General features: G+C 51.0%; 1 protein-coding gene across 1 annotated transcript in view; it reads right to left on the bottom strand.

The window, feature by feature from the left end:
- Positions 1-270: 270 nt before the first annotated feature.
- Positions 271-24,100, bottom strand: part of ypel2a (yippee-like 2a) — a 52,277-nt gene continuing 28,447 nt past the window's right edge. Inside the window, exons 2-4 of the mRNA XM_085964722.1 lie at positions 13,953-13,996; positions 11,430-11,538; positions 271-9,463 (exon numbers count right to left, since the gene is read on the bottom strand). Of these exons, the coding sequence (XP_085820848.1) occupies positions 9,374-9,463; positions 11,430-11,538; positions 13,953-13,996 (243 nt within the window). The 3' untranslated portion in view covers positions 271-9,373. The remainder of the gene's footprint in view (positions 9,464-11,429; positions 11,539-13,952; positions 13,997-24,100) is intronic.

A 24,100-nucleotide genomic window follows, 5' to 3' on the forward strand; every position in this document is an offset into this window, starting at 1 on the left:
GATCCCTGGGACACTCCACTCAGTACATCGCCCAGCACCAATCCCTGGGACACCCCACTCAGTACATCTCCCAGCCTGCTATCACCCCCCTAACCAGGATCCAGTGCTTGTTTGAGCCAAATCTTTACCTATATCCTGGTTTTAGCTTGTGTAGCAGCCTTTCATGTGGAACATTATCAAAGGCTTTCTGGAATTCTAGGTTCTGGGCCATGGATGGAGAGACTCAAATATTAATTCATCCCGTTTAACAGCAAGACCAGGGGACTTCAAAATATTCCAAAAAGAAACTTTATTTGTGACAAATAAGCACCAACAACACACTTTACAAATGGTCCTCGGAATACTGACTTATGTACAAACACGTACGGTGAAGGTGCGGGAGGCTGCAGGGCGATTCTGGCGCGGCCCTACCCAACGGGGGAAGCCTGCAATCGCACGGGAGGGGAGTTCCGCTGTCGTTAAAAGACAAGGCGCGGGTAGCGGTCGTCCGCTGCTGCTCGCTTGCTGACCTTCGGCACGCTGGGACCGGTGAACCACTCCGAGGCGCAAGACCACTCACCGTGCTGGAAAAACCAGGGCCACCGGCCAGAACCGAGCCGTCTCGGCATGTCACGTTCCCCGGGGATCTGGAGAGGGAGAGCGGACACGAGAGAAATGGCTACTTTCTCCCTGCAGTGGCCCAATTGTCTTGGTAGAGAGGTTTTTATTAATAATCTGAATTAATAATCGATTCCATAACACACAACAAAAAATAGACAAATCTTACATAGGAATAGGAGGCCATTCAACCCTTCGAGCCTGTTCCACCATTCAATTAGATCTCAACTCCAACTACCCGCCTCGGTTCCGTAACCCTTAATAACCTTTAAGTTAAATAATAAATGTCCCGACTTATGAGGGAAAAAAAAATCAACCCGTGTTTCTGATCTTGATCACTGACCAGCAAATTCTGCTAGAAAGTGCATGTGTGCGCGGGGATTTTGAGTGAGGGTGGGTTCCAGCTGCGATGCTTCCCCTGGTCAAACAGCCTCGCTCTCCAGGCTCTCACACGAAGAAAGACCAGTCGGGGCAAAGTACTGGAGGGTGGCTGGAACTGGTGGAACGGCACCCAGCCACGGTCAGAGCCTGCGGGAGAGGAGGGGAACAGAGGAGCACACAAATTTAAGATAATTGGCAAAAGAACCGGGGGGGGGGGGGGGGAGGGGGAGAAATATTTTTATGCGGCGAGTTGTTGTGATCTGGATGGAATGCACTGCCTGAAAGGGCGGTGGAAGCAGATTCAATAGTAACTTTCAAAAGGGAAGTGGATAAATACTTGCAAAGGAAAAATTTGCAGGGCTGTGGAGAAAGAGCAGGGGGGAGTGGGACTAATTGGATAGCTCTTTCAAAGAGCCGGCACAGGCACGATGGGTCGAACTGCCTCCTTCTGTGCTGTAAGATTCTATGATCGCTGGATACAAGGCTGGCGGACAACCTGCTTCCAGAACCTCTGCAAGCCCCTCTGCACTGGGAGGTTCATGAAGGTGGCCTGGGGTGACTGGCCTGTTGATATCCCTGCCTCCAACCTCACGGGCGGAGCAGTTCTCCAGCGGCAATGCCGAGATAGGGAACTCTCCAGCGGCAATGCTGAGATAGGGAACTCTCCAGCGGCATCGCCGGGATAGGGAACTCTCCAGCAGCAATGCCGAGATAGGGAACTCTCTAGTGGCAACGCCGGGATAGGGAACTCTCCAGCGGCAATGCCAGGATAGGGAACTCTCCAGCGGCAATGCCGGGATAGGGAACTCTCCAGCGGCAATGCCGGGATAGGGAACTCTCCAGCGGCAATGCCGGGATAGGGAACTCTCCAGCGACAACACCAGGATAGGGAACTCTCCAGCGACAACGCCAGGATAGGGAACTCTCCAGCGGCAACACTGAGATAGGGAACTCTCCAGCGGCAATGCCGGGATAGGGAACTCTCCCGCAGCAACGCCGGGATAGGGAACTCTCTAGTGGCAATGCCAGGATAGGGAACTCTCCAGCGGCAACGCCAAGATAGGGAACTCTCCAGCGGCAACGCCAGGATAGGGAACTCTCCAGCGGCAACGCCAGGATAGGGAACTCTCCAGCGGCAACACCAGGATAGGGAACTCTCCAGTGGCAATGCCAGGATAGGGAACTCTCCAGTGGCAACGCAGAGATAGGGAACTCTCCAGCAGCAACGCCGGGACAGGGAACTCTCTAGCGGCAATGCCAGGATAGGGAACTCTCCAGCGGCAACGCCGAGATAGGGAACTCTCCAGCAGCAATGCTGAGATAGGAACCCGCCGCTTGGACAAGTCGCGGGTCACAAACCAGGGAACCGTTACTGCTGCTCCTGGCCTCAAATATAAAACAACTTGCGTTCCTATACTGCTCGTTTTGTACTTTCAGTAGATAGTGAGTAGCCCCCTAGCCGTGGGAGGTCAGAAGAGGTAGAAAAAATGCGATTAGGAGGGTCTTAAGAAGGTTTCTGAAGGCAGGAAGGGAGCTGGTGAGGTAGAGATGGCGGGTGAAAGTAGTTCTGGGGACAGTGGGGAAGGTGGTGAAAGGAGACATCTTTTTAATGTCCATTTCACTTGAACTGACTTCCTGTTCCTGTACGGGATCCTCCTGTGCTGTTCGGGTAGGTTGGAGCCAGCGCTCAGCAACAAACCAGAGCCCTGCAGAGGCCGCACCTTTAACACAAACGCACCACCTGCGTGAATCTCACTCACTGAAACAGTTGGCAGAACCAGAGCACAATATACAAAGGAAGAAACGAGGAGGAGGAAAAGGAGTCACATTCCCGTGCTACAGAAACCATGCGGACAGCAAGACCCGTGCTGTTGGTCCACCGTTACAAAATAATTCTGACACAGAAAAAGGAGGAACAGGAACACAGGTCGGCGGGGGTGGGTGGGGGAAGGGATGCAACAATGATTTGTTTTGGGGTGATGTTTAAAATAATTCCCCTCACCTTCCATCCCCCGCACCCCCCACCCCCGCAAAACAGACAATAGTTTAAACTTGACGCAGTTGGTAAAGGCACCAAACGCATTTTACGTGGATCCCTTACAGCCAGCTGAAAGAGGGGAGACCCTAAACCCCACAGTCTGGACTGAGTTTGAATCCATTTCCCAGACGCGGAAGGGGAGTTGTTTAACCCACTGCTCTATCCTGTGCCCAACGGCACAATTTCATTACCTGTTCATCAAAAATATGAAAACCGTTTGGAAGAAAAGCGCAGAAGAAATTTACTAGAATGGTACCAGGGAGGAGGGACTTCAGTTATGTGGAGGGACTGGAGAAGCTGGGGTTGGTCTCCTTCGAGCGGAGTAGGTTAAGGGGAAATTTGATAGAGGTGTTCAAAATCATGAAGGGTTCTGATAGAGTAAATAAGGAGAAACTGTTTCCATGGGCAGGAGGGTTGGTAACCAGAGGACACAGATTTAAGGTGATTGGCAAAAGAACCAGTGAGAGAATTTTTTTTACGCAGCAAGTTGTTATGATCTGGAATGCGCTGCCTGAAAGGGCGGTGGGAGCAGATTGAATAACTTTCAAAAGGGAATTGGATAAATACTTGAAAAGAAAAAAATTAAAGGGCTATGGGGAAAGAGCAGGGGAGAGTGGGGCTAATTGGGGAGCTCTTTCACCGAGCCGTCACAGGCAGGATGGGCCGAACGGCCTCCTTCTGTGCTGTATGGTTCCACATGTGTGGTGCATTGCGAGTGGGTCACAGCATCCAATCCTCTGTGATGGGGATTTGCAGATTCGAGGAACTGGACCTGACTCACAACCAGAGGTCCCCACCTGTTCAATCTGTGCACAGGTCAAGCAGGTTTGAGCTGTTCAGAATAGCGCTGTTGAATAAAGGGTCACGGCAAGCTGGCTGCCAGCTGGCACATTAAATAACCCTGAATAGACTTTGTTTACATCAGGCGTTAGTAGCTTAAAGATAATGCGCCTTTGAAAGCAGATTTCAGTCAGGATACAACCGAACCGTAAACACCAGGCAGGTCCCAGGTTTGCGCTCCTTGCTCTGTTCTGACTCGAGCCTGGGGAGACACAATTGGCCTCACTGTAGGACGAGGAAGGATGTAAAATAAAAGGCAGTTGGTGGAGGTGAGGTGGAGGTCTCCCTCCTGATCACTATCCAGCGACCCCTGCTCAATGGAGCCAGTGGACAGTGCGCGAGGACAGGATCCACCCAGTCATTGAGCGGCTCGTGTGAAGACTGGCCATTGAGACCAGGTCGCGGAGGGCAGCCGCAGCCCGTGAGGCGGCCCCATGGCAACAGGGTCTTTCGGAGAAGAGAGGGATTTCAACTTGCCAGACCCTGCCCTTCGTATTGGCTGTGAGCTCCAGGCAAGAGCGATGAGGGGCATCTTTGGAATTCTCTGCCCCAGAGGGCTGTGGATGATGAGTCTTTGAGTATATTCAAGACAGAGAGCGATAGATTTTTGGACTCTAGGGGTATCAAGGGATATGGGGATCGGGCGGGAAAGTGGAGTTGAGGTCGATGATCAGCCATGATCCTATTCAATGGCGGAGCAGGCTCGAGGGGCCGAATGGCCGACTCCTGCTCCTATTTCTTATGTTATGTGAAACTAAACTGCAAGGGGGAAAAATTCAGTTGTTTGCGCCTCCCATTAGCGCCTTAAGAGGGCGCCAATTGGGGCGCAAAGCAACTAGCGCCCGGGCGCGGCGATGTTTGCGCTGCTTGCGAAATTAACTAGACATTTTGCAGCGGCGCTAAACACTACCGCCACGATCTCCTGCGCCGGCAGATTGTGACGTCAGTCGAGTGCGCAACACCCCGTTAGCGCCCCGGACCGGATATTGAGTGGCGCCCCCTGCCTTACTGCCTGCCGCTAGCAACGACAGGTTGAGGGGAGCGTTTTGCAGTCAGAAAGGGACTGGGGGAGCGCTATTTAAAGGTGACTGCTTCCTGTCTTTTTTTGTCGGTGACATTTTTGCACCATGTATTCTGAGAGAGAGACTTCTGGAGAGATTGAACGCTGTGTGAAGGAGTTTTGAGTACTGAGCAGCACTTTGCAGGTTCATTTTGATTTGCCCTTCCTTGCTTCGCCAACGCTCTGAGTTAGCGCCTCGTTCCTCGGCCTTTGCGTCTTAAGACAGGTGTGAAGCGCCTGATTTAGCGCTCCAATCACCGCCAGGGGCGATAAAAGCCAAGTTTGCCGTCGGAGGCGATAATTAGTGCCAGGCGCTAAACTTTGCGCATGGCCGATAATGGCACCCCAAACGGGGCGATACTGAATCCCCCCCCCCAAGACTCCTCTGCCCAGCTCCTGGTGGAGTTGGACTGGCTCGTGTGGCAAAACGCAACGGGGAGAATGGGTAACCGGGACGATCTGACCCGGGTTAAAGGCCAGAATCAGTGACCAATACTAACCCTCGGGGGAAGGGTGTTACCCCAGGGGTTTTGCCTACTCTGGTCATTTTGGCACCACTGCTGCTAAACGCACCGGAAGCCAAAGGCTAACCGAAGAATTGTTGCATCCCTCCTGAGTGACAAAGTAAGACGGAACGAAATCACATTAAATGGAGAGAAAATACTGCAGCTTGAAATTAATATACAGGGTGAAAAAAAAGTGCTGAGTCGAAGATATGGGTCAGACATTGCTGAATATATATTATTAAAAAATCTTTTAAATATGAATATTTACAAGAGTACACAATATAAGACAAGTTCTGTATATATTAGCAATTTCTTGTTTAAATAGGGGGGGCAGCACATTATCACACAAGATGATCTAGCAGAGTGTACATCCTCTAGCCAATCGCATCAGGCAATGTGATGACGCTAGGGAATTGGTTCCACGTTTTTGCAGCCAATGGGAGCCATGGTTAGAAAGCTTCAGATCACAGCGGTATCCAATCATAAGCTAGCTTTGGCCGCCAGGAAACAAAGGCTTTGTTGGATGTACAACAGACCACCCAACCTAGAGGTTCTGTGGCTTTGCTTTGGACATGTTATTTTACACGCGTGGCGGAAAACACAGCCATGAGAACAAGTCAGCCACCGTATTTACGATATATCCACGAACACGCGATGCGAAGTTCTGTTTCCCCCTCTCCTCTACAAATGTCTACGCCAACCGGGTTGTTTGGCCGCACTCTGGCGTGTTTGGTCTTTGGGCTCCGCAGGCCCCCCCCTCCAACGGGGAAACAAAAGGCTCTTTTTGGCCAATGCGCTAGCCGACTATGTTAACGGTGATGTGCGAGACCCAGCAGCGTTGTCACCAGGGTATTAAGTCGCGCCCGAGGATGAGTGTGCGAATTTTTACACTCTGACCGCCTGAATGGTGAAGAGCTCCCGCAGCGTGATCAGATGGCGGGATCTGCCCCTCCAAACTCGGGGGCTGTGATTGGATGGAGCTTTTTTTTTTAAAGTCAAGCCTTAAAAGAGTAAAAAGGTGGCCGTGGTGGGCGATGACTTTAGATTATCACACGACTGACGCTTAAAGGGAGGTCTTCCTATAGTGTACTGGCACCCAACTGCAACGCAGTCCAGTGACAACACTGCGGCAAGTACGGTCGGACTTGCTGCCCGGCTCATTTAACAGTGCGCAAACCGAGAGGTGCTTTGGTCAATGTATGGACAGGCTCGTTTGACCAGCTGTGCTGTCGACCCATGGAGGCCCAGAGGTCTGTGGTTTTCAGCAGTGTTACCAGCCCTCGGGTTGGCCACACGCTGGCCGTGCGTTGCACAGTTGGCGTGGCCTCTGCCTTTTGGCTACAAATGGGGAAGTGAAGAAAGCTGAAGTGTCGCGCGACTGCGGCCTGGCGGAATCTCGCCTGCAGGATCTTTGTAATGGCCGACAGGAACCTTCCGGTTCATTACAATTACCCGCGGGTCACTTAATGGTCGGGGAGACACTCCCGAGCTGACGGAAGATTGTTCCCCGATATTTACCCGATCCATTGAGTCAAAATGCAAGGTTCTAACATGAGGTTCAGGACCCCCTCCCAGCCCACCCTGGGATGCATAGAGAACATGGGATCTGATGGAAAATGGTGTTTCTAGCTACTATCAGTCCAGTATATGTGGCCATTCAGCCCCTCGAGCCTGTTCCGCCATTCAATTAGATCATGGCTGATCTGTATCTCAACTCCATCCACCCGCCTTGGTTCCGTAACCCTTATTACCCTTACCCAACAAAAATCTATCAATCTCGGTTTTGAAATTTTCAATTGACCCCTCCCCCAGCCTCAATAGCTTTTTGGGGGTGAGTTTTCCAGATTTCCACTACCCTTTGTGTGAAGAAGTGCTTCCTGACATCACCCCGAACGGCCTGGCTCTAATTTTAAGGTTACGCCCCCTTGTTCTGGACTCCCCCCACCAGAGGAAATAGTTTCTCTCTATCCACCCGATCAACTCCTTTAATCATCTTAAAAACCTCGATTAGATCACCCCTTAATCTTCTATACTCGCGGGAATACAAGACTGTGCAACCTATATACTCATAATTTAACCCTTTTAGCCCCCCGGTATCATTCTGGTGAATCTGCGCTGCTCCCCCTCTGAGGCCAATATATCCTCCTGAGGTGCGGGGTCCAGAACTGAACACAGTTACTCTAACTGGGGTCTGACCAGAGCTTTACATAACTTTATTTTATGTAGACAAGCACTGGTGAGGTCAAACAGTGCGTGTGAATTTTCACGGTCTTTCACTCACACTGATGTAACCCCCCCCCCAATCTCCCCCCAGTATCCCCATGGGTTGTAACTGTTACTGAAAATGTTAACAGTAACGGGCAGGCCCAGCGCCACGAACTGACAATCTAGCAGGAGGGACCAGCATAGTCTGTCGTTCTCCACCCGTTCACACCCAGTTCAGTGATTGCTTTCCCTTCGATGCCTGACAGCTTTTGAAATGAAGGTTAAGCATTTTTTTTGGCCGGGAGCCGTGCTCTCGTGTTTGGGTTCTCCCCTCTCCCTACCGTCCCTTGGCGGGAGGCTTCATTCCCACTTTGTTGTGCAGACTTTCAGCGAGACCTTTTTCTTCCCGCCTTTCCTGCAGCAGGAGCGCAGTCGCTCCCCACAGGGCTGAGGTGTTCCGCCCTCACGGGCACGGCATCAGCGGGCACCGGTTCTGCCTTCACCCGCCCGCTCTCTCGCGTGCGCGCACACACCGTTGCGCCGGGCGAGGGTGCCTCACCAGGGTTAACATTAAGCTGCGATCGGCTGATCCCGTCCCAGCCTTTAAAAAGCTGACCCGCCCGCCCGCCCCAGTCGCCTGTCCTTCAACCTTCCATCGTTTGAAATGAACTGATGAGATGACGGGAAGAGGAGGGTTAAGATTAGGGAGGTAGAGTCCCCACTTCCAGGGGCTGCCTTGTGTGACCGGTGGGCACCGCAGGGTATAGAGTGTCTTGTAGACATCGATAATAATACAATCCTGATTTGGTTGGGACGTTATCCTTTTGTTCTGGTGGCAACTGATGCTTATTTTGGCATCTTCTTAGTTTGATCGAACCATCAGTGGCGCCCATATAGGGGGCGCTTGTGGTGATTTTTGTTCGGTGACCCTGGGGCCACCCTTAGTTGGTCCATCAAAGAAGGCCCACTACCTGGGGGGGGGGGGGTTTGTGGGGAGAGGGGGTGGGGGGGGGAAGGAACCTCTCGCACCTCCTACCTGCTCCGGTTCAAGTCAGCGCATGGATCAAATGCACCGCCGCCAATGCCAGGCCGCGGCGAGAGAAGCATTTAACGCCAGGACGATAACTTCCTTCTTCCAATGAGGGCCAAGCATCGCCCGCAGCGCTTCGCGTGCTTGCGAAGCGGAGCGACTTTTCACTCCCGACAGCCTATATTGGCAAATGGGCAACGGGAGGGCGGGTCAGCCCAGCCGCTCACCAGCCGAGCGGACGGGACAGGCGGACACGGTTGAAGAAGCTCCAGCTAACGTCAACGAGCAAGGCCTCGGCCTTGTATTCTCCGCCTGCTTTTACTTAACTCGGATTTCCCCCCCCCCGCTCCGCGCGCTCCCGAACAACGCTACTCTGAAGCGAGCGACACTAAAAACAGCTTTTTTTTTAAAGTTAACTTAATAAAACAGGAAAGCTGAGCACGCTCGGAGCAGTCGCTCGGCCGACACCGCGACGGAGAGGAAGAGCCAGGAGATGTTTCGACCGCGGGAGGAGAGATTGGAAAAGCAAAAAAATTAAATAAAAAGGAGACAGTAGAGGGTAATAATAATAAAAGAAGAGAAATGCAGAGGCGGGTGGCTGAGGGACGGAGCCGAGCGGCTCGGCTCCCCCCAACACGTACAACCAAAGCCTTCAGTTACTTCTCCTGCTCCAGGATCAACGGCCCAGCAATCAGTTCCAGCAGGAAGCCTCCAGTTCACTCCCAGCCATTGTCCTTAATCATATGAGCAAGTTCTATAATGTACTTTCCTTCTTTGTACTTCTGGCTGCTCTCGAAGGCGTGCTCCTGTGGACAAATGGCAGCACTGAGTTCAACTGCAACAACACCAACCACTTGCATTTATGTCGCGCCTTTAACGTCGTAACACCTTCCCCCGGGGCGATTCACAGGAGTGTAAATCAAGACAAAATTTGACACCGAGCCACATAAGGAGATACTGTGACAGGTGACCGAAGGCTCGGTCAAAGGAGGAGGTTTTAAGCAGCGTCTTAAAGGAGGAGAGAGAGGCGGTGAGGTTCAGGGAGGGAGTTAGGGCCCAGGCAGCTGAAGGCACGGCCGCCAATGGTAGAGCGATTAAAATCAGGGAGGCTTAAGAGGCCAGAATTGGAGGAGCGCAGAGATCTCGGGGGGTTGTAGGGCTGGAGGAGGTTACAGAGTTAGGGAGGGTTTGAGGCTACGGAGGGATTTGATAACAAGGATGAGAATTTTAAAATCGAGGCATTGCCGGACCAGGAGCTAATGTATGTCAGCGAGCACAGGGGTGATGGGCAAACGGGACTTGGTGCGAGTTAGGATACCGGCAGCCGATGGGGTCATGTTTACGGAGGGTGGGAGGACAGCCAGGAGAGCATTGGAATAGTCGAGTCTGGAGTGACAAAAGGCCGGGAAGGAGGTTTCAGCAGCAGATGGACTGAGGCAGGGGCGGAGACAGGCGATGTTACGGAGCTGGAAGTAGGCGGTCTCGGTGATGGTGCGGATATGGGACAACGAGAAGCACAGGCAAATCAGCTACAGCTAGGTGGCGGCCGCATTTACGCGGGATTCATTCTAATTGGCCCGGGAACAAGCCCAGAGACCAACCTCGATGGTTCAGAGGCAAAGTCTCCTCCTCAGACCAGCACAACCCAGTCTCGATCCCTGGTTTGTGCTGAGTTAGCTGATCTGAGGCGGGACAGTGACAGGGGTCTGTCACATGTCGGGAACTTTGCTTGACCATTTCCCCCACAGAAAGCAGCTGGGAAGAAAGCTACCTTTATATGTTGGACTTATAAAGGAAAAATGTATTCACACAAGTTTTATTTTTTAAAAAGCACCGAGGCAAAAGGTGGTCCAAATGTTAATCAGTGAGGCATTGATGAAGTTTCCCAAAGGACTGTAAACATTAAACAATTTTTTTTAGCATGTCCCACTTATCGATAAACACCTCACACCCACTGTGTTGGAAAGTTCCTAGTCCTGGGTGATCACCAGGCATTGACTGGCATAAATCCTCCCCTCTGGTTGTGAAGGGGAAATAAACTAGGGACAGAAACACTAAGTGACAATCAGGTTTTTAAACAGCCGCTAGGACAGGCTCTTGCCCAGTCTCAAGGTTAGAGTGTAGGAGACTGGATTAAAGTTACTTTCAGTTAAGCAAGACAACCCACTGATGTGGAGAAAAATAGCGTGTTCATTATTTATCATTTCGCAAAGATAATTAGATGAGTCTGATCCTAACTGTTGCTCTGCAGGTTCACTTGCTATCTTGAGAACTAGAGCAGCTTAATATTTTGTTCTGGCTCAAATGTAACCCAGTCTGCCTATCGAAAGATTGGAGTATCATAAGTGAGGGCACATGTAAAAGAAACAAATATATAATTTGTATGTCGGAGGGTGGGGGGGGGGGGGGGCCCTGGGTAACACTGTTGCATACAACAACAACAACAACAACAACTTGCATTTATATAGCGCTTTTAACGTAGTAAAACGTCCCAGGGCGCTTCACAGGAGCGTAATCAGACACACGGACATTTAACACACACGGAAATAGACACAGGTTCACACAGACACAAGGAGACACACAGACGGACACACACACAGACAGACAAAACACATACGGAGAGACACATACACACACACACACTCAAGGAGACACACAAACAGACACAGACACACACACGGACACAGAGACACACAGACAGACAAAACACATACGGAGAGACAGACACACACACACACACACACACACGGAGACACACAGACACCAACTTACATATTTCCAGCCCAGGGTGGTTTTGCAGTTTTCACAGTAAATGTCAGCCACTGCGTGCAGGCCAGTGAGTAAAACCCGCTCCTCCGCTGGTCCACAGCCCACATTAACTCTGCAAAGAGATTCAAGCAAACGTCAGCATTTTAACATGGAAAAGAAAGAACTTGCATTTATGTAGCGCCTTTCACGACCCCCAGGACGTCCAAAAGCGCTTTACAGCCAATGAAGTACTTTTGAAGCGTAGTCACTGTTGTAGGAAACATTAAAGGTGCTATATAAATGCAAGTTGTTGTTGATCTAATTGACCGGGGAACAGGCTCGAGGGGCTGAATGGCCTTCTCCTGTTCCTATGTCCCAGTCATGGCCTCTGCAGAAAGGATCAGGGAACTCAAAATGATTCCCACAACACAGGAGGGGAGGAGTCAGGGAAGAGATACAATCCAAATTTTTTTTGAAACTAGTGAGTATGTGGAGAGCCACGTTATACTGAACGAGTAAAGGTGGTGAAGAAACCTCCAATTCGGCTCCTCAGACAGTTCACAGGCGGAGGCAGTTAGTAGCAGAACAGGAGGCCCCAGCTTCAATCCCCGCCCGGTCTGTGCTGAGTCGGTGGTCCTCAGGTGGGGTGGCACCAGGGAAAACGGGAACCAGCCCAGGTTCCTGCTCCTGATTGCGGTCCCTGATCGCCCGTGTGTGTGTGGGGAGGAGGGAAGAAAGAAAAAAAAAAGACTTGCATTTCTATAGCGCCTTTCATGACCACCGGATGTCCCAAAGCGCTTTACAGCCAATGAAGTACTTTTGAAGTGTAGTCACTGTTGTAATGTAGGAAGAGAGAGAGATAGAAAGAGTAAGAGAGAGAAAGAGAGACAGATAGAAAGAGAGAATATGAGAAAGGGAGATACAGCAAAAAAGAGAGAGGGAAAGAAAGCGAAAGAGATAGAACGAGACGAGTAAGAGAGAGAAAGAGGGAGAGAGCGAGAGAGAAGGAGGAGAAGAAAGATAAAGAGAGGGAGTGAAAGAAAGTGAGAGAAAGAAAAGAGAGGGAGCGAGAGAATGAAAGAAAAAGGAGAAAGAGAGAGACAGGGAAAAAAGAGAAAGAGAGAAGGAGAGAGAAAGTGAGAAATAGACAGAAAGAGAGAATGTGTATGTGAGAGAGAGAGGAGTGCAGGACCAGCTTGGCTGTGATGGACCCGTGGTTTAATAGCCACTCGCACCGTTGGGCCTCACACATGAAGAATGGTCATTGGCGAAGGAATGCCCGATGCCCCTGGGAACTGCAGCCCAGGAAGAGGCAGCACCTTGGGAGAAGAGACGGGGCAAAATGACCCAGCCCCAGCCCCTCCCCCCCCCCCACAGTATCGTAACAAGCCTGGCCTCCGCCATCTGGAATGAAGTGTCACCCAGTGCGGTGAACACAGACCCAGTCATAGTGGGAATGGGCGGGGTGGCGATTACACAGGATGAGAATGGCGAAAGGCTCTTGGTGCCGGGGTCAGGGACATAGTGGACCTAATGAAGAGCCTCTGCTCGATCCTCACCTCACGCATGGTGTGTGGCAGGAGTTTCACACTCATGACTTGTTGGGTGAAGTGGAAACGGTTCGAGCCTCTTTGCTGTCCCTGCAAATGGGAAAAGGTTTTTGGCACGTGATGTCACGTTATTAAAAGACGCATGCCAGCTCCCGGGCCTCACTCCGGTCAGCAGCAGCCTCTGGTGTTGAGACAGCTGCCTTCATTTCAGAAAGATTCCACCCCCCCTTCGCCCTCCCCCCACCCGCCCGCCTCCCTGCTGTGGACAACACACCCGTGGGGCAGTGTTGACTCAAGAAGCTCGACACCATCCGGGACAAAGCAGCCCGCTTGATTGGCACCCCATCCACCACCATAAACATTCACTCCCTCCACCACCGGCGCACCGTGGCTGCAGTATGTACCATCTACAAGATGCACTGCAGCAACTCGCCAAGGCTTCTTCGGCAGCACCTCCCAAACCCGGGAAGGTGTGTGGAGGGGGCGGAGGGAGGTGGTACAATCTACTCCTGGGTCTCTACTGCTCTCAATTATAAATCCTCCATTGATACGATTCACAGCAGTGAGAGCACGAGAGGATATAAAGGAGGTGACAGCATGGAAGTACGCAAGATATTAATCGATCTTGAACAGTATGTCAGGGTAGCACATGGCGCAGGAAGGACACACGGGTCAAAGTGGTGAAAAGACCAAATTTAGAACCAATTTCAGAAGTGCTGCATAAAGAAAGAAAGAACTTGCATTTCTATAGTGCCTGTCAGCACCTCGGGACGTCCCAAAGTGCTTTACAGCCAATGAAGTACTTTTGAAGTGGAGTCACGGTTGCAATGTATACAAAGAGCGTCAAGAAACGGCGAGGGCAGGAGGCAAAAGCCATGGCGATATTTCAGAGACAGGCTACTGAGGTGGGGCAGGGGGAAGTGTCGGCCTTTCTAGATGGATGGGCTGGAGCGGGTCAAACGGGCTTGTTGATGCGGCATTGTCCTGCGATACTCACACTGAATTGAACAGGTAAGCTCGACCTTGGCTTCCTTGAAAAGACTGAAAAGAAAATGAGAACAAAAATCAGTGTCAAGCTCCACACACAAAGGATAAATCCATTAAAGACAGACTTGCATTTCAATAGCGCCTTTCACCACCTCAGGACGTCCCAAAGCGCTTCACAACCAATGAAGTACTTTTGAAGTGTGGTCACTGTTATAATGTAGGAAACACGGCAGCCATCTTGCGCACAGCAAGCTCCCACAAACAGCAATGTGATAATGACCAGATCATCTGTTTTGGGTGTTGGTTGAGGGATAAATATTGGCCCCAGGACACCGGGGATAACTCCCCTGCAGTTCTTTAAAATAATGGCCGCGGGATCTTTTACACCCACCTGAGAGAGCAGACTGGGCCTCGGTTTAACGTCTCATCCGAAAGACGGCACCTCTGACAGTGCAGCACTCCCACAGCACCGCACTGGGAGTGTCAGCCTAGATTTTTGTGCTCAAGTCTCTAGAGTGGGACTTGAACCCACGACCTTCTGACACCGAGGTGCGAGTGCGCGACCCACTGAGCCACGGCTGACAGACGTAACTGAACACGCGAAAATTGATGGGCAGGAAAAGCCCAGCTGGTCCATCAAGCCTGCCCCACACTGCCCGATGGCTGGAGCACCGTGACCAGACAATTCCTCCACCCCCCGCTCCTCCACCCACTCCAGGCCTATTCTCCACCCAGTACTGCCGCTGTACGACCGCTTAACGCACTGGCACCAAACCCCTATTTTAACCCCACTCACTTTATACCACTGTGTGACACCCACATCGAGTCAGGGCACAGAGAGGAACTGGGTGCGTTAACCCTTCTGGTACCTCATCCGAGATTCAGGCTGGACAGTGGGGCCGGGGGGGGGGGTGGAGGGGCTATTTAACACAGAGTGGAGGGGGGTGATACCCCTTTGCCTAATGCTATGCTCAGCAGACTAGGGGTGGGTGAGAACAATCCAGGGGCTAACGAGACATTGCTGAACCAGTAGCCAATGTAGGTCAGTGAGCACAGGGGGTGATGGCTGAACGAGTTAGGGTAACCATTGACATGAATCTTGCTATTCATGAAAGAAAGACTTATGAAATAATACTGAGCAGCCTACGAGTGGCGCTGTCCAGGGAGAGTATAAATACTCGGGCACGGGCCCAGCTTGCGTAGGACATTCTTAACAGGAACTAGTGAAGGACACATCTAGACCTCCATGTTGTAAAACAGTTGATTAAAGCTTTGTTTAACGCTTAGACCAAGTGCCTAGTAGTTTTCTTATGTCAACCATACCACCGGCTGGGGAGGAGCTGGTGGTAAACAAAAGCCACTGGACAGGAGGTGAAGCAGTCACTGGACGCACCCGGACTCCACCCCTCCCAGCAGCAGTGGTAGAGGCTGCCTGTGATCAGCCACGGCTCAGTGGGCAGCACCCTCGCCTCTGAGTCAGAAGGTTCGTGGGTTCAAGTCCCCACTCCAGGAGACTTGAATACAAAAATCCAGTGCAGTGCTGAGGGAGTGCCGCACTGTCGGAGGTGCCGTCTTTCAGATGAGGCGTTAAACCCCCGAGGCCCCGTCTGCTCTCTTTCCGGTGGATGTAAAAGATCCCACGGCCACTATTTCAAAGAAGACCAGGGGAGTTATCCTCGGTGTCCTGGGCCAATATTGATCCCTCAATCCACAAAACAAAAACAGATTACTGTATCTGGTCATTATCACATTGCTGTTTGTGGGAGCTTGCTGTGCGCAAACTGGCTGCCGCGTTTCCCACATTACAACAGCGACTACACTTCAAAAGAACTTCATTGGCTATAAAGCGGGTTGGGACGTCTGGTGGTCGTGAAAGGCGCTGTAGAAATGTAAGTTTTTCTTTTTTTCCTCTCGGCTCACAGTCTCCGTGAGGAAGAAAATAACTCGGGGAAGAAAGAGGGATCTGTATCCTTGAAAGAAAAACAAACGACGTACACTTTTATTTTTTGAGGAATTCTGACACGATTCATTCACAAGTTTTTTTTTTTTAAAGCAAGCCCCCCCCCTTTCTTCACGCTCGGTCGCTCGCTCTCCAGTTACAGCAGGGCGTGTGGGGCTGGTTATATCCAACAGCTTTTTTCCACTATCTTGCTTGTTATTTCAGTGAATGCCACAGACACTGGTGCTATTTTTGTAAAACGCTGGAACAGCTTCTCTCATAGAAGGAGCTCTTTAAAGAAGGCGGCGGGGGTGGGGGGGGGGGTGGAAAATATTGGATAACTGCGCTCCATGTGGAACTCGCTACCACAAGGAGTTGTTGAGGCGAATTGCACAGATGCATTTAAGGGGAAGCTAAATAAACACATGAGGGAGAAATGAATAGAAGGACATGATGATGGTGTTCGATGATGTAGGGGTGGGAGGAGGCTCCTGTGGAGCAAAAAACACCGGCACGGACCAGTTGGGCCGAATGGCCTGTTTCTGTGTTAACAAAGGACGAATTAACCCTTTGATTGCCCTACCCCATTGACCAGAGGCCGTGAGTTTGGAATCTCTGTTCTGCAGTTCACCCTGGTGGGTTCCTTGTGACCTAAAAATCCCTTGCATTTCAACTTGGCGTCTCTCCCAAACAACCCGCTACGTTATCCAAAGAAACTCTCTGCCCCACAGGCCTCCCAGACTAACCGTCTCATGCCCAGAGGCTACGGGTGCTAAAGGGTTAAGCATCTCCCTGTTGTTTTCTCCCCAGGTGTCACTTGGTTTTCCCCGCAGTCATGGAAGGGCTTTTCCGTCACCGCACCACCTCCGCTCCGATCGCAACTAATCCCGAGCTCTTGTACATCGATTCACCCTCACGCACCCAGACTGCCCCTTCCCTTCCTAAAATCGTACATTATCATCAAGGACTTTGCTCCGTCTAATTCTCATGCTTGTTTTCAAATCCCTCCATGGCCTCACCCCTATCTATGTAACCTCCGCCAGCCCTACAACCCTCCGAGATCTCTGCGCTCCTCCAACTCTGGCCTCTTGTGCATCCCCGGTTTTCATCGCTCCACCATTGGCGGAGCTCTGGAATTCCCCCCTCAAACCTGTTGTGTCTGTGTGTTGATAGAGACACTGAAGACAGGAGTTGGTTTCATAGGTGTTTACTAAACAAAGTCTGGAGGGGAACTAACTGATACAACACAATATACAGGCTTATATAGCCCGAGTGGCCATTACCGACATTACAGTACACATGGGGCTCTTAAAGGCACATACACTACAAAACCCTCTGCTTCTCTTTCCTCCTTTAACTTGCTCCTTAAAACCGACCTCTTTGACCAAGCTCTTGGTCACCTGCCCTGATATCTCCTGATGTGGCGCGGTGTCAAATTTTGTTTGATATCTGTCAGCAGTCAACATCGTTCCTCCTCGGGTTCACAATAGCGTGTTTCGAGTAAGCACGGGACACTTCGTAGTGGAGTATACGGAACAGACTTTATTGATACACGGTAAACGTGATCAGCCGAACTGTACACAGAGAGTGTGTTTAGGTTACAAGCTCTATCTTTCGAGCCTGCTAAAGAAATGCTGAAAACCATGCTCCTTTCTACACCATGTTTTGACTACATCAAAGGTAAATATCATAGATAAGACTGCATGTCGTATCTACTCCCAAATCTTTTGAAGACAGACTATTCATGTAAACATTTGGAGTTGTTTACTCTAAAGCTACTTCCCTTAAACAAGACTTCCTGAACTAACTGTTACTAATAACTTTGAAGAAAAAGCTTTACCAACTATTATGCAGCCTAGTGATGATCACCTGACCCTGCTTATTACCTTAAACCTTAAACACTCATGGGTGATGCATTTACTGTCATGTACTTCCTTGGTGTGGAGATGCCAGAGTTGGACTGGGGTGAACAAATGTAAGAAGTCACACAACACCAGGTTATAGTCCAACAGCTTTATTTGAAATCACAAGCTTTCGGAGCGCTGCTCCTTCTTCAGGTGAAGTGCTTCCTTACACAAGCACTTCTCGCGTCAGAAGCCAAGCAATGCATTCCTTTCTCACGGCAATTCAAAGTCATCCTGCTTATATCGGAAAGTTTATTGCTCCATGATACAAAGAAGTTTGACTGTTAAACTTAACTCCCCCAGGTCGTCCAACAGACATCTCTTCAGGATGTCCAACAATAACGCGCCTGTGAAGAGCTTTGGGATGTCTTACTGCGTTAAAGGCGCTATATAAATGCAAGTTGTTGCTGTGGATTGTTCCTGCTGGTTCCCAGTGCCTGGCTTTTTAGCCACCGATAGGATTCAGCAGCTTGCCTTTTGGTTTAAATACCAATTCAACACGTACCATTTAAAAAAAAAGGGGATTTCAGACCAGAAACCAAAGTGGGGAGGATCTTCCTTGCTCTGTGCTGTGGCATTGGGAGAATGTTGGCTGGTTTTTCCAGAACTATTAAAAGCTATTGTGTTCAGTGCCAACTTCTCCTCTCTCTCTCTCTCTCTGGCAGTGTGGTGGAACACTAGAGCAGAAGCAGCATTCGCTCACAGCTGCTCTCTCCAAACAGACTCCAGCTGTCAGCTGTGAGCACGTGGTGCAATCCCTGCTCACTGTGACCAGCAGAAACTTTCCTTTAACCCCCCCGAGCCGGGCACGTTCTCTATGCCCACCCCTCTCCCTACGCCCACCCCTCTCCCTATACCCCCCAGAGCCAGGCACGTTCACTACGCCCACCCCTCTCCCTACACCCCCCAGAGCCGGGCACGTTCCCTACGCCCTCCAATCTCCCCTCCCCCTGCAGAGCCGGGCACGTTCCCTACGCCCACCCCTCTCCCCCAGAGCCGGGCACGTTCCCTACGCCCACCCCTCTCCCCTCCTCCCCCAGAGCCGGGCACGTTCCCTACACCCACCCCTCTCCACTCCTCCCCCAGAGCCGGGCACGTTCCCTACGCCCACCACCCCCCCCCCCCTCCCATTCAACGACTCAGCATCCACAGCCCACAGGGGCAAAGACAGAGAGAGAGACCGACATACAGATAGACGTAGGGTAGGCTAAGAAAACGAGAAAGATAGGGGCAAAGAGAAAGAAAATCAGAGAGGCACAGACGCAACAAAAATGCTTGCATTTATATAGCACCTTCCACGACCTCAGGACGTCCCAAAATGCTTTACAGCCAATGAAGTACTTTTGGAGTCTAGTCACTGTTGTAATGTAGGAAACGCGGCAGACAATTGCGCACAGCAAGCTCCCACAAACAGCAATGCAATAATGACCAGATCATCTGTTTTTTTTAGTTATCTTGATTGAGGGATAAATAGTAGCCAGGACACTGGGGATAACTCCCTTGATCGCCTTCAAAATAGTGCCACGGGATCTTTTACGTCCACCCGAGAGAGCAGACGGGGCCTCGGTTTAACGTCTCATCCGAAAGACGGCACCCCTGACAGTGCAGCACTCCCTCAGCGTGGTAAGAGGGAGAGTGTTTGAGCAGAGTGGCCAGCTCAGGTAGCAGTCAAAATGAGACCTTGATGAGTCGTCAGGAGGCTCCAATCTCCCGAGCCGGTGACTGCAATGGTAGCTTTCCTCTCTGCGCAATGCGATGCGAATAAGCTGGAGGAATGTTTCTCGGGCTTTTCTAACTCTGTCATGGACTCTTCTCGTTCCATTCTATGCTGTGTCAGCCGTGGTTCAGAGGCACGCCCACCTCGGAGTCAGGAGGTCGTGGGTCTGAGTCCCACTCCAGAGACTCGAGCACAAAATCCAGGCTGACACTCCCAGTGCAGTGCTGAGGGAGTGCCGCACTGTCAGAGGTGCCCTCTTTCGGATGAGATTTTAGACTGAGGTCCAGTCTGCACTCTCAGATGGACTTAAAAGATCCCATGGCACTATAATTGAAGAAGAACAGGGGAGTTATCCCCAGTGTCCTGGCCAATATTTATTCCTCAATCAACATCACTTAAAACAGATTATCCGGTCATTATCACATTGCTGTTTGTGGGAGCTTGCTGTGCGCAAATTGGCTGCCGTGTTTCCTACATTACAACAGTGACTACACTTCAAAAGTACTTCATTGGCTGTCGAGCGCTTTGCGACATTTGGTGGCCATGAAAGGCGCTATAGAAATGTAAGTTCTTTTCTTTGTGTCTTGTCAGGCAGAGAGCCGGAACATTCTTTGTTTCTGTTGATCACAGTGATCCACGGCCTCACACTCGCTGTGTCAACAGGCAACGTGCAGTCCGCCTGCACCGGGGCTAATTAACCCTACAATGCCCTACTTACACTAGTCACTAGAGGCCATGAGTTTGGAATCTCTGTTCTGCAGCTCATTCCCATGAACTTCAATTTGGCGTCTCTCTCAAACGTCACACACACAGAAGATTAAGGGGTGAACTAATTGGGGTGTTTAAGATGATTAAAGGAGTCGATAGGGTAGATAGAGAAACACTATTTCCCCTGGCGGGGAGAGCCCAGAACAAGGGGGCATGACCTTAAAATTAGAGCTAGGCCGTGGTGGAACAGGCTTGAGGGGCTGAATTGTCTACTCCTGTTACTATTGTTCTTTCCTCGTGGTGGGGGCCCCGGACAAAGATCCGAGATCCCTCTGCGCGAGTAGGAAATCACAGCCATTCTCTACAACACTGTATTCCAAATATATTCTAAACTGTATTGTTGAACTCACTGCCTGAAAGGGTGGTAGAGGCAGAAACCCTCATCGCATTTTAAAAAGTACTTGGATATGCACTTGAAGTGCCGTAAACTGCAAGACTACAGACCAAGAGCTGGAAAGTGGGATTAGGCTGGATAGCTCTTTCTTGACCGGCGCAGACACGAGGGGCCGAATTACCTCCTTCTGTGCTGTAAATTTCTATGATTCTATGAAATACGGAACAGCTGTTTGTAATGAGTTACATAAGGAGACCCTGGGTGGGGGGTTAGCACAACAAAGAGACTCAGTGGGCAGCAGAACCTCTGGCATTGTCAGGCACAGCATGCTGGGATGGGACTGGAGGGCGAGACGTTAAACCTGAGGCCCCCGCCTGCCCTCTCTGGTGGATGTAAAAGATCCCACGGTCACTAATCGAAGAAGAGCAGGGGAATTCTCCCCAGGGTCGCTCAACTAACGTCTCCTAAAACAGATTATCTGGTCGTTGTCTCATTGCTGTTCCCGACCTGTCCGTCAACTTAGGGCTAAGTTGCAGGAAGTGGAGAGATATCTAGCGCCTGGGTGGGGAGTCACGATCCCACATTCCAGCAGAATCTGACACACTCCCATTACTGGAAAAAAATATTTGCTGGCTAGCTCCCAGAGGTATTTCAATCATGCAGTTCTGCGAACGCCTAGATCACAGGTTCTAAAAAAGGGAAACATAAATAGATAATAGACAACAACAGCACCCTGAGGTCCCCATGCAGCACCCTACGCTCTCTGGGGGAGAAATTCGGTTGGTTAGCGCCTCCCGTTAGCGCCTGGGGGGGGGGGGGGCGCTAAGTGTCAGCAACTGGAAGCGGCGAATGCCGCGACGCCCGCGAACCTCAGTGCTGGTTTAGCGCTGGCGCCGACTCTTACCGCCCGGGCCTCTAGCGCCTCGCAGATCGTGACGTCATAGAGTGCGCGGCGCCCCGTTATCATGCCCGGATGTGAGATTGCCCCCCACCCCACCCCACCCCCCCCTGCTGTGTCGCCGGGCGTGAACAACGGCAGGAAGAGGAGGCATTGTCCACCTCGGCTGGCTGCTTGGGGAGCGCTAATTAAAGGGAAGGGTCTTCAGGTGGGCCGACCTTTATCATTTGCACCAGTCTGGTGCCCGCTCAGAGTTTTTGATGTTTCATTACTGCCAGGTGTCCGAGCCCCTCCGCTTTGTGCGAGTGTGTTGGGGGCTGTAACGGCAGTCGCCCAGGTCGCCTGGCAACGCAGAACTGCCGACAAGTAGGTTGTGCGCCATCATTGGCCCTCCCCTTTAAGCGAGGGAAGCAGTCGTTTCCAATGTGCTCCAAACTGTTCGGCGGCGCTCTGACCCGACCGCCCTGCTCTCGGACTTCAGCGCTCTGAGGGAAATGGTTATCGCTTGACTTAGTGCTCCCTTTCCCTCTTGGAGCATGAAAGCTGAATTTCCCGGCAGGAGTGAATCATTAGCGCCTGCCGCTACTTTTCAAAAGTTGGCTCCCCAAACGGGGCGATACCGAATTTCTAGCCCTCAGTATTTGCGACAGATCATTGAAGCACTGCCCAAACAGGCCTGAGTGAGTTACTGATGGGACCGACACACGAGTTGGTCTGTGTTACATACAAGCCTGATATAAAGACAGACATTTAATCAGCGCTTTTCATCACCTCATGCCTTCCCAAAACCCTTTAAAGCCAATTAAGTATTTTTGAAGTGTTGTAATGTAGGAAACGCGGCAGCCAATTTGCGCACAGCAAGCTCCCACAAACAGCAATGTGATAATGACCAGCTAATCTGTTTTTAGTGATGTTGGTTGAGGGATAAATATTGGTAAGGACACTGGAGAGAACTCCCCCTGCTCTTCTTCAAATTGTGGCCACAGGATCTTTTACACCCACTGGAGAGAGCAGACGGAGCCTCGGTTTAACGTCTCATCTGAAAGACGGCACCTCAGCACCGCACTGGAGCGTCAGCCTGGATTAAGTGCTCAAGTCTCTGGAGTGGGACTCAAACCCACGACCTCCTGACGCAGAGGTGAGAGCGCTGCCCACTGAGTCACAGCTGACGTGGAGGCCAGAGAGTGTTAAATACGGGACTGAGGTGCAATCCGGCATTGTGTTAAACACAGGCCCTAGTGCGTGACACGTTTTTCTCGTGATGGTCGTCACTGTCAATGCCGGAATTTATTGCCCATCCCTTGTTACCCTCGAGACGGTGGTGGTGAGCCGCCTTCTCGTTGAACCGCTGCAGTCCGTGTGGTGAAGGTGCTCCCACAGTGCTGTTAGGGAGGGAGTTCCAGGATTTCATAGAAACATAGAAGCTAGGAGCAGGAGTAGGCCATTCGGCCCCTCGAGCCTGCTCTGCCATTCAATGCGATCATGGCTGATCATCCAAATTCAGTACCCTGTCCCTGCTTTCTCCCCATATCCCTTGATCTCCTTAGCCTTAAGAAATATATCTAACTCCTTCTTGAATATATTTAATGAATTGGCCTCAACTGTCTTCTGTGGTAGAGAATTCCACAGGTTCACCACTCGGTGAAGAAATTCCTCATCATCTCAGTCCTAAATGGCTTACCCCTTATCCTTAGACTGCGACCCCTGGTTCTGGATTCCCCCGCCATCGAGAACATCCTTCCTGCATCTAGTCTGTCTAGTCCTGTTAGAATTTTATAAGCTTCAATGAGATCCCCTCATTCTTCTAAACTCTAGCGAGTATAAGCCCAATCGGCCCAATCTCTCCTCATACGTCGACCCATGAAGGAACACAGGTGCTGTTTGGGGGCAGGGGGGTTGGGTGGGAACACATCAACTCAGAGCAAGGTTCAAGCATTTTATGATCACTGTCTGACCCTATTGATGTATTTTTTTTTTAAATTCGTTTATGGGATGGGGGTGTCGCTGACGAGGCCAGCATTTATCGCCCTACCCAACACAAAAAACCCGCTCTCTACTTTATATGGTACTCGGGTTGCCAACTCCGGTTGGAGATATTCCTGGAGGTGGTGTCACATGACCTCCTGCCACCAACCGTCCCCGCACTCCCGCCATTGGTCGCCTGACCCGCCCATCCTCCCGGTGCCCCGCCTTCCCTCACTAATCGGAAAACGAAACGACTCCTCATTACCCGATTGGGTGATTCTTGACTGTCAGTCAAACAGCTCTTTTCTCCCATGGACGATATTTTTATAATTAGTAAACAGAAGTGTTCAAAGAAAAGATATTTTTTTAAGACACCTTTTTTTTTATTGCCCCTACTATTTTACTCCCGAGTTGCTGGCAGCAGCTTCCTGGAGACTCCAGGGCCACCCTGGAGGGTTGGCAACCCGAGATACGACACGTGCGAGGGGGAGATGACAGGATGAGGGGAATCTCATTCCACGTTCAGAGTGATCTTATTCCACTGCTAGCTGAGCAGACAGATGGTGACAAGAGAAGGCGCTCCTGTGATCGACTCACGTGATCAGAAGTGCACTCTGACTTACAGGGAGATAG

The sequence above is a fragment of the Somniosus microcephalus genome, chromosome 22 (assembly GCF_052327205.1).
Source record: "Somniosus microcephalus isolate GS21.2 chromosome 22, FLI_Smic_1.0, whole genome shotgun sequence".
Taxonomy (NCBI): domain Eukaryota; kingdom Metazoa; phylum Chordata; class Chondrichthyes; order Squaliformes; family Somniosidae; genus Somniosus; species Somniosus microcephalus.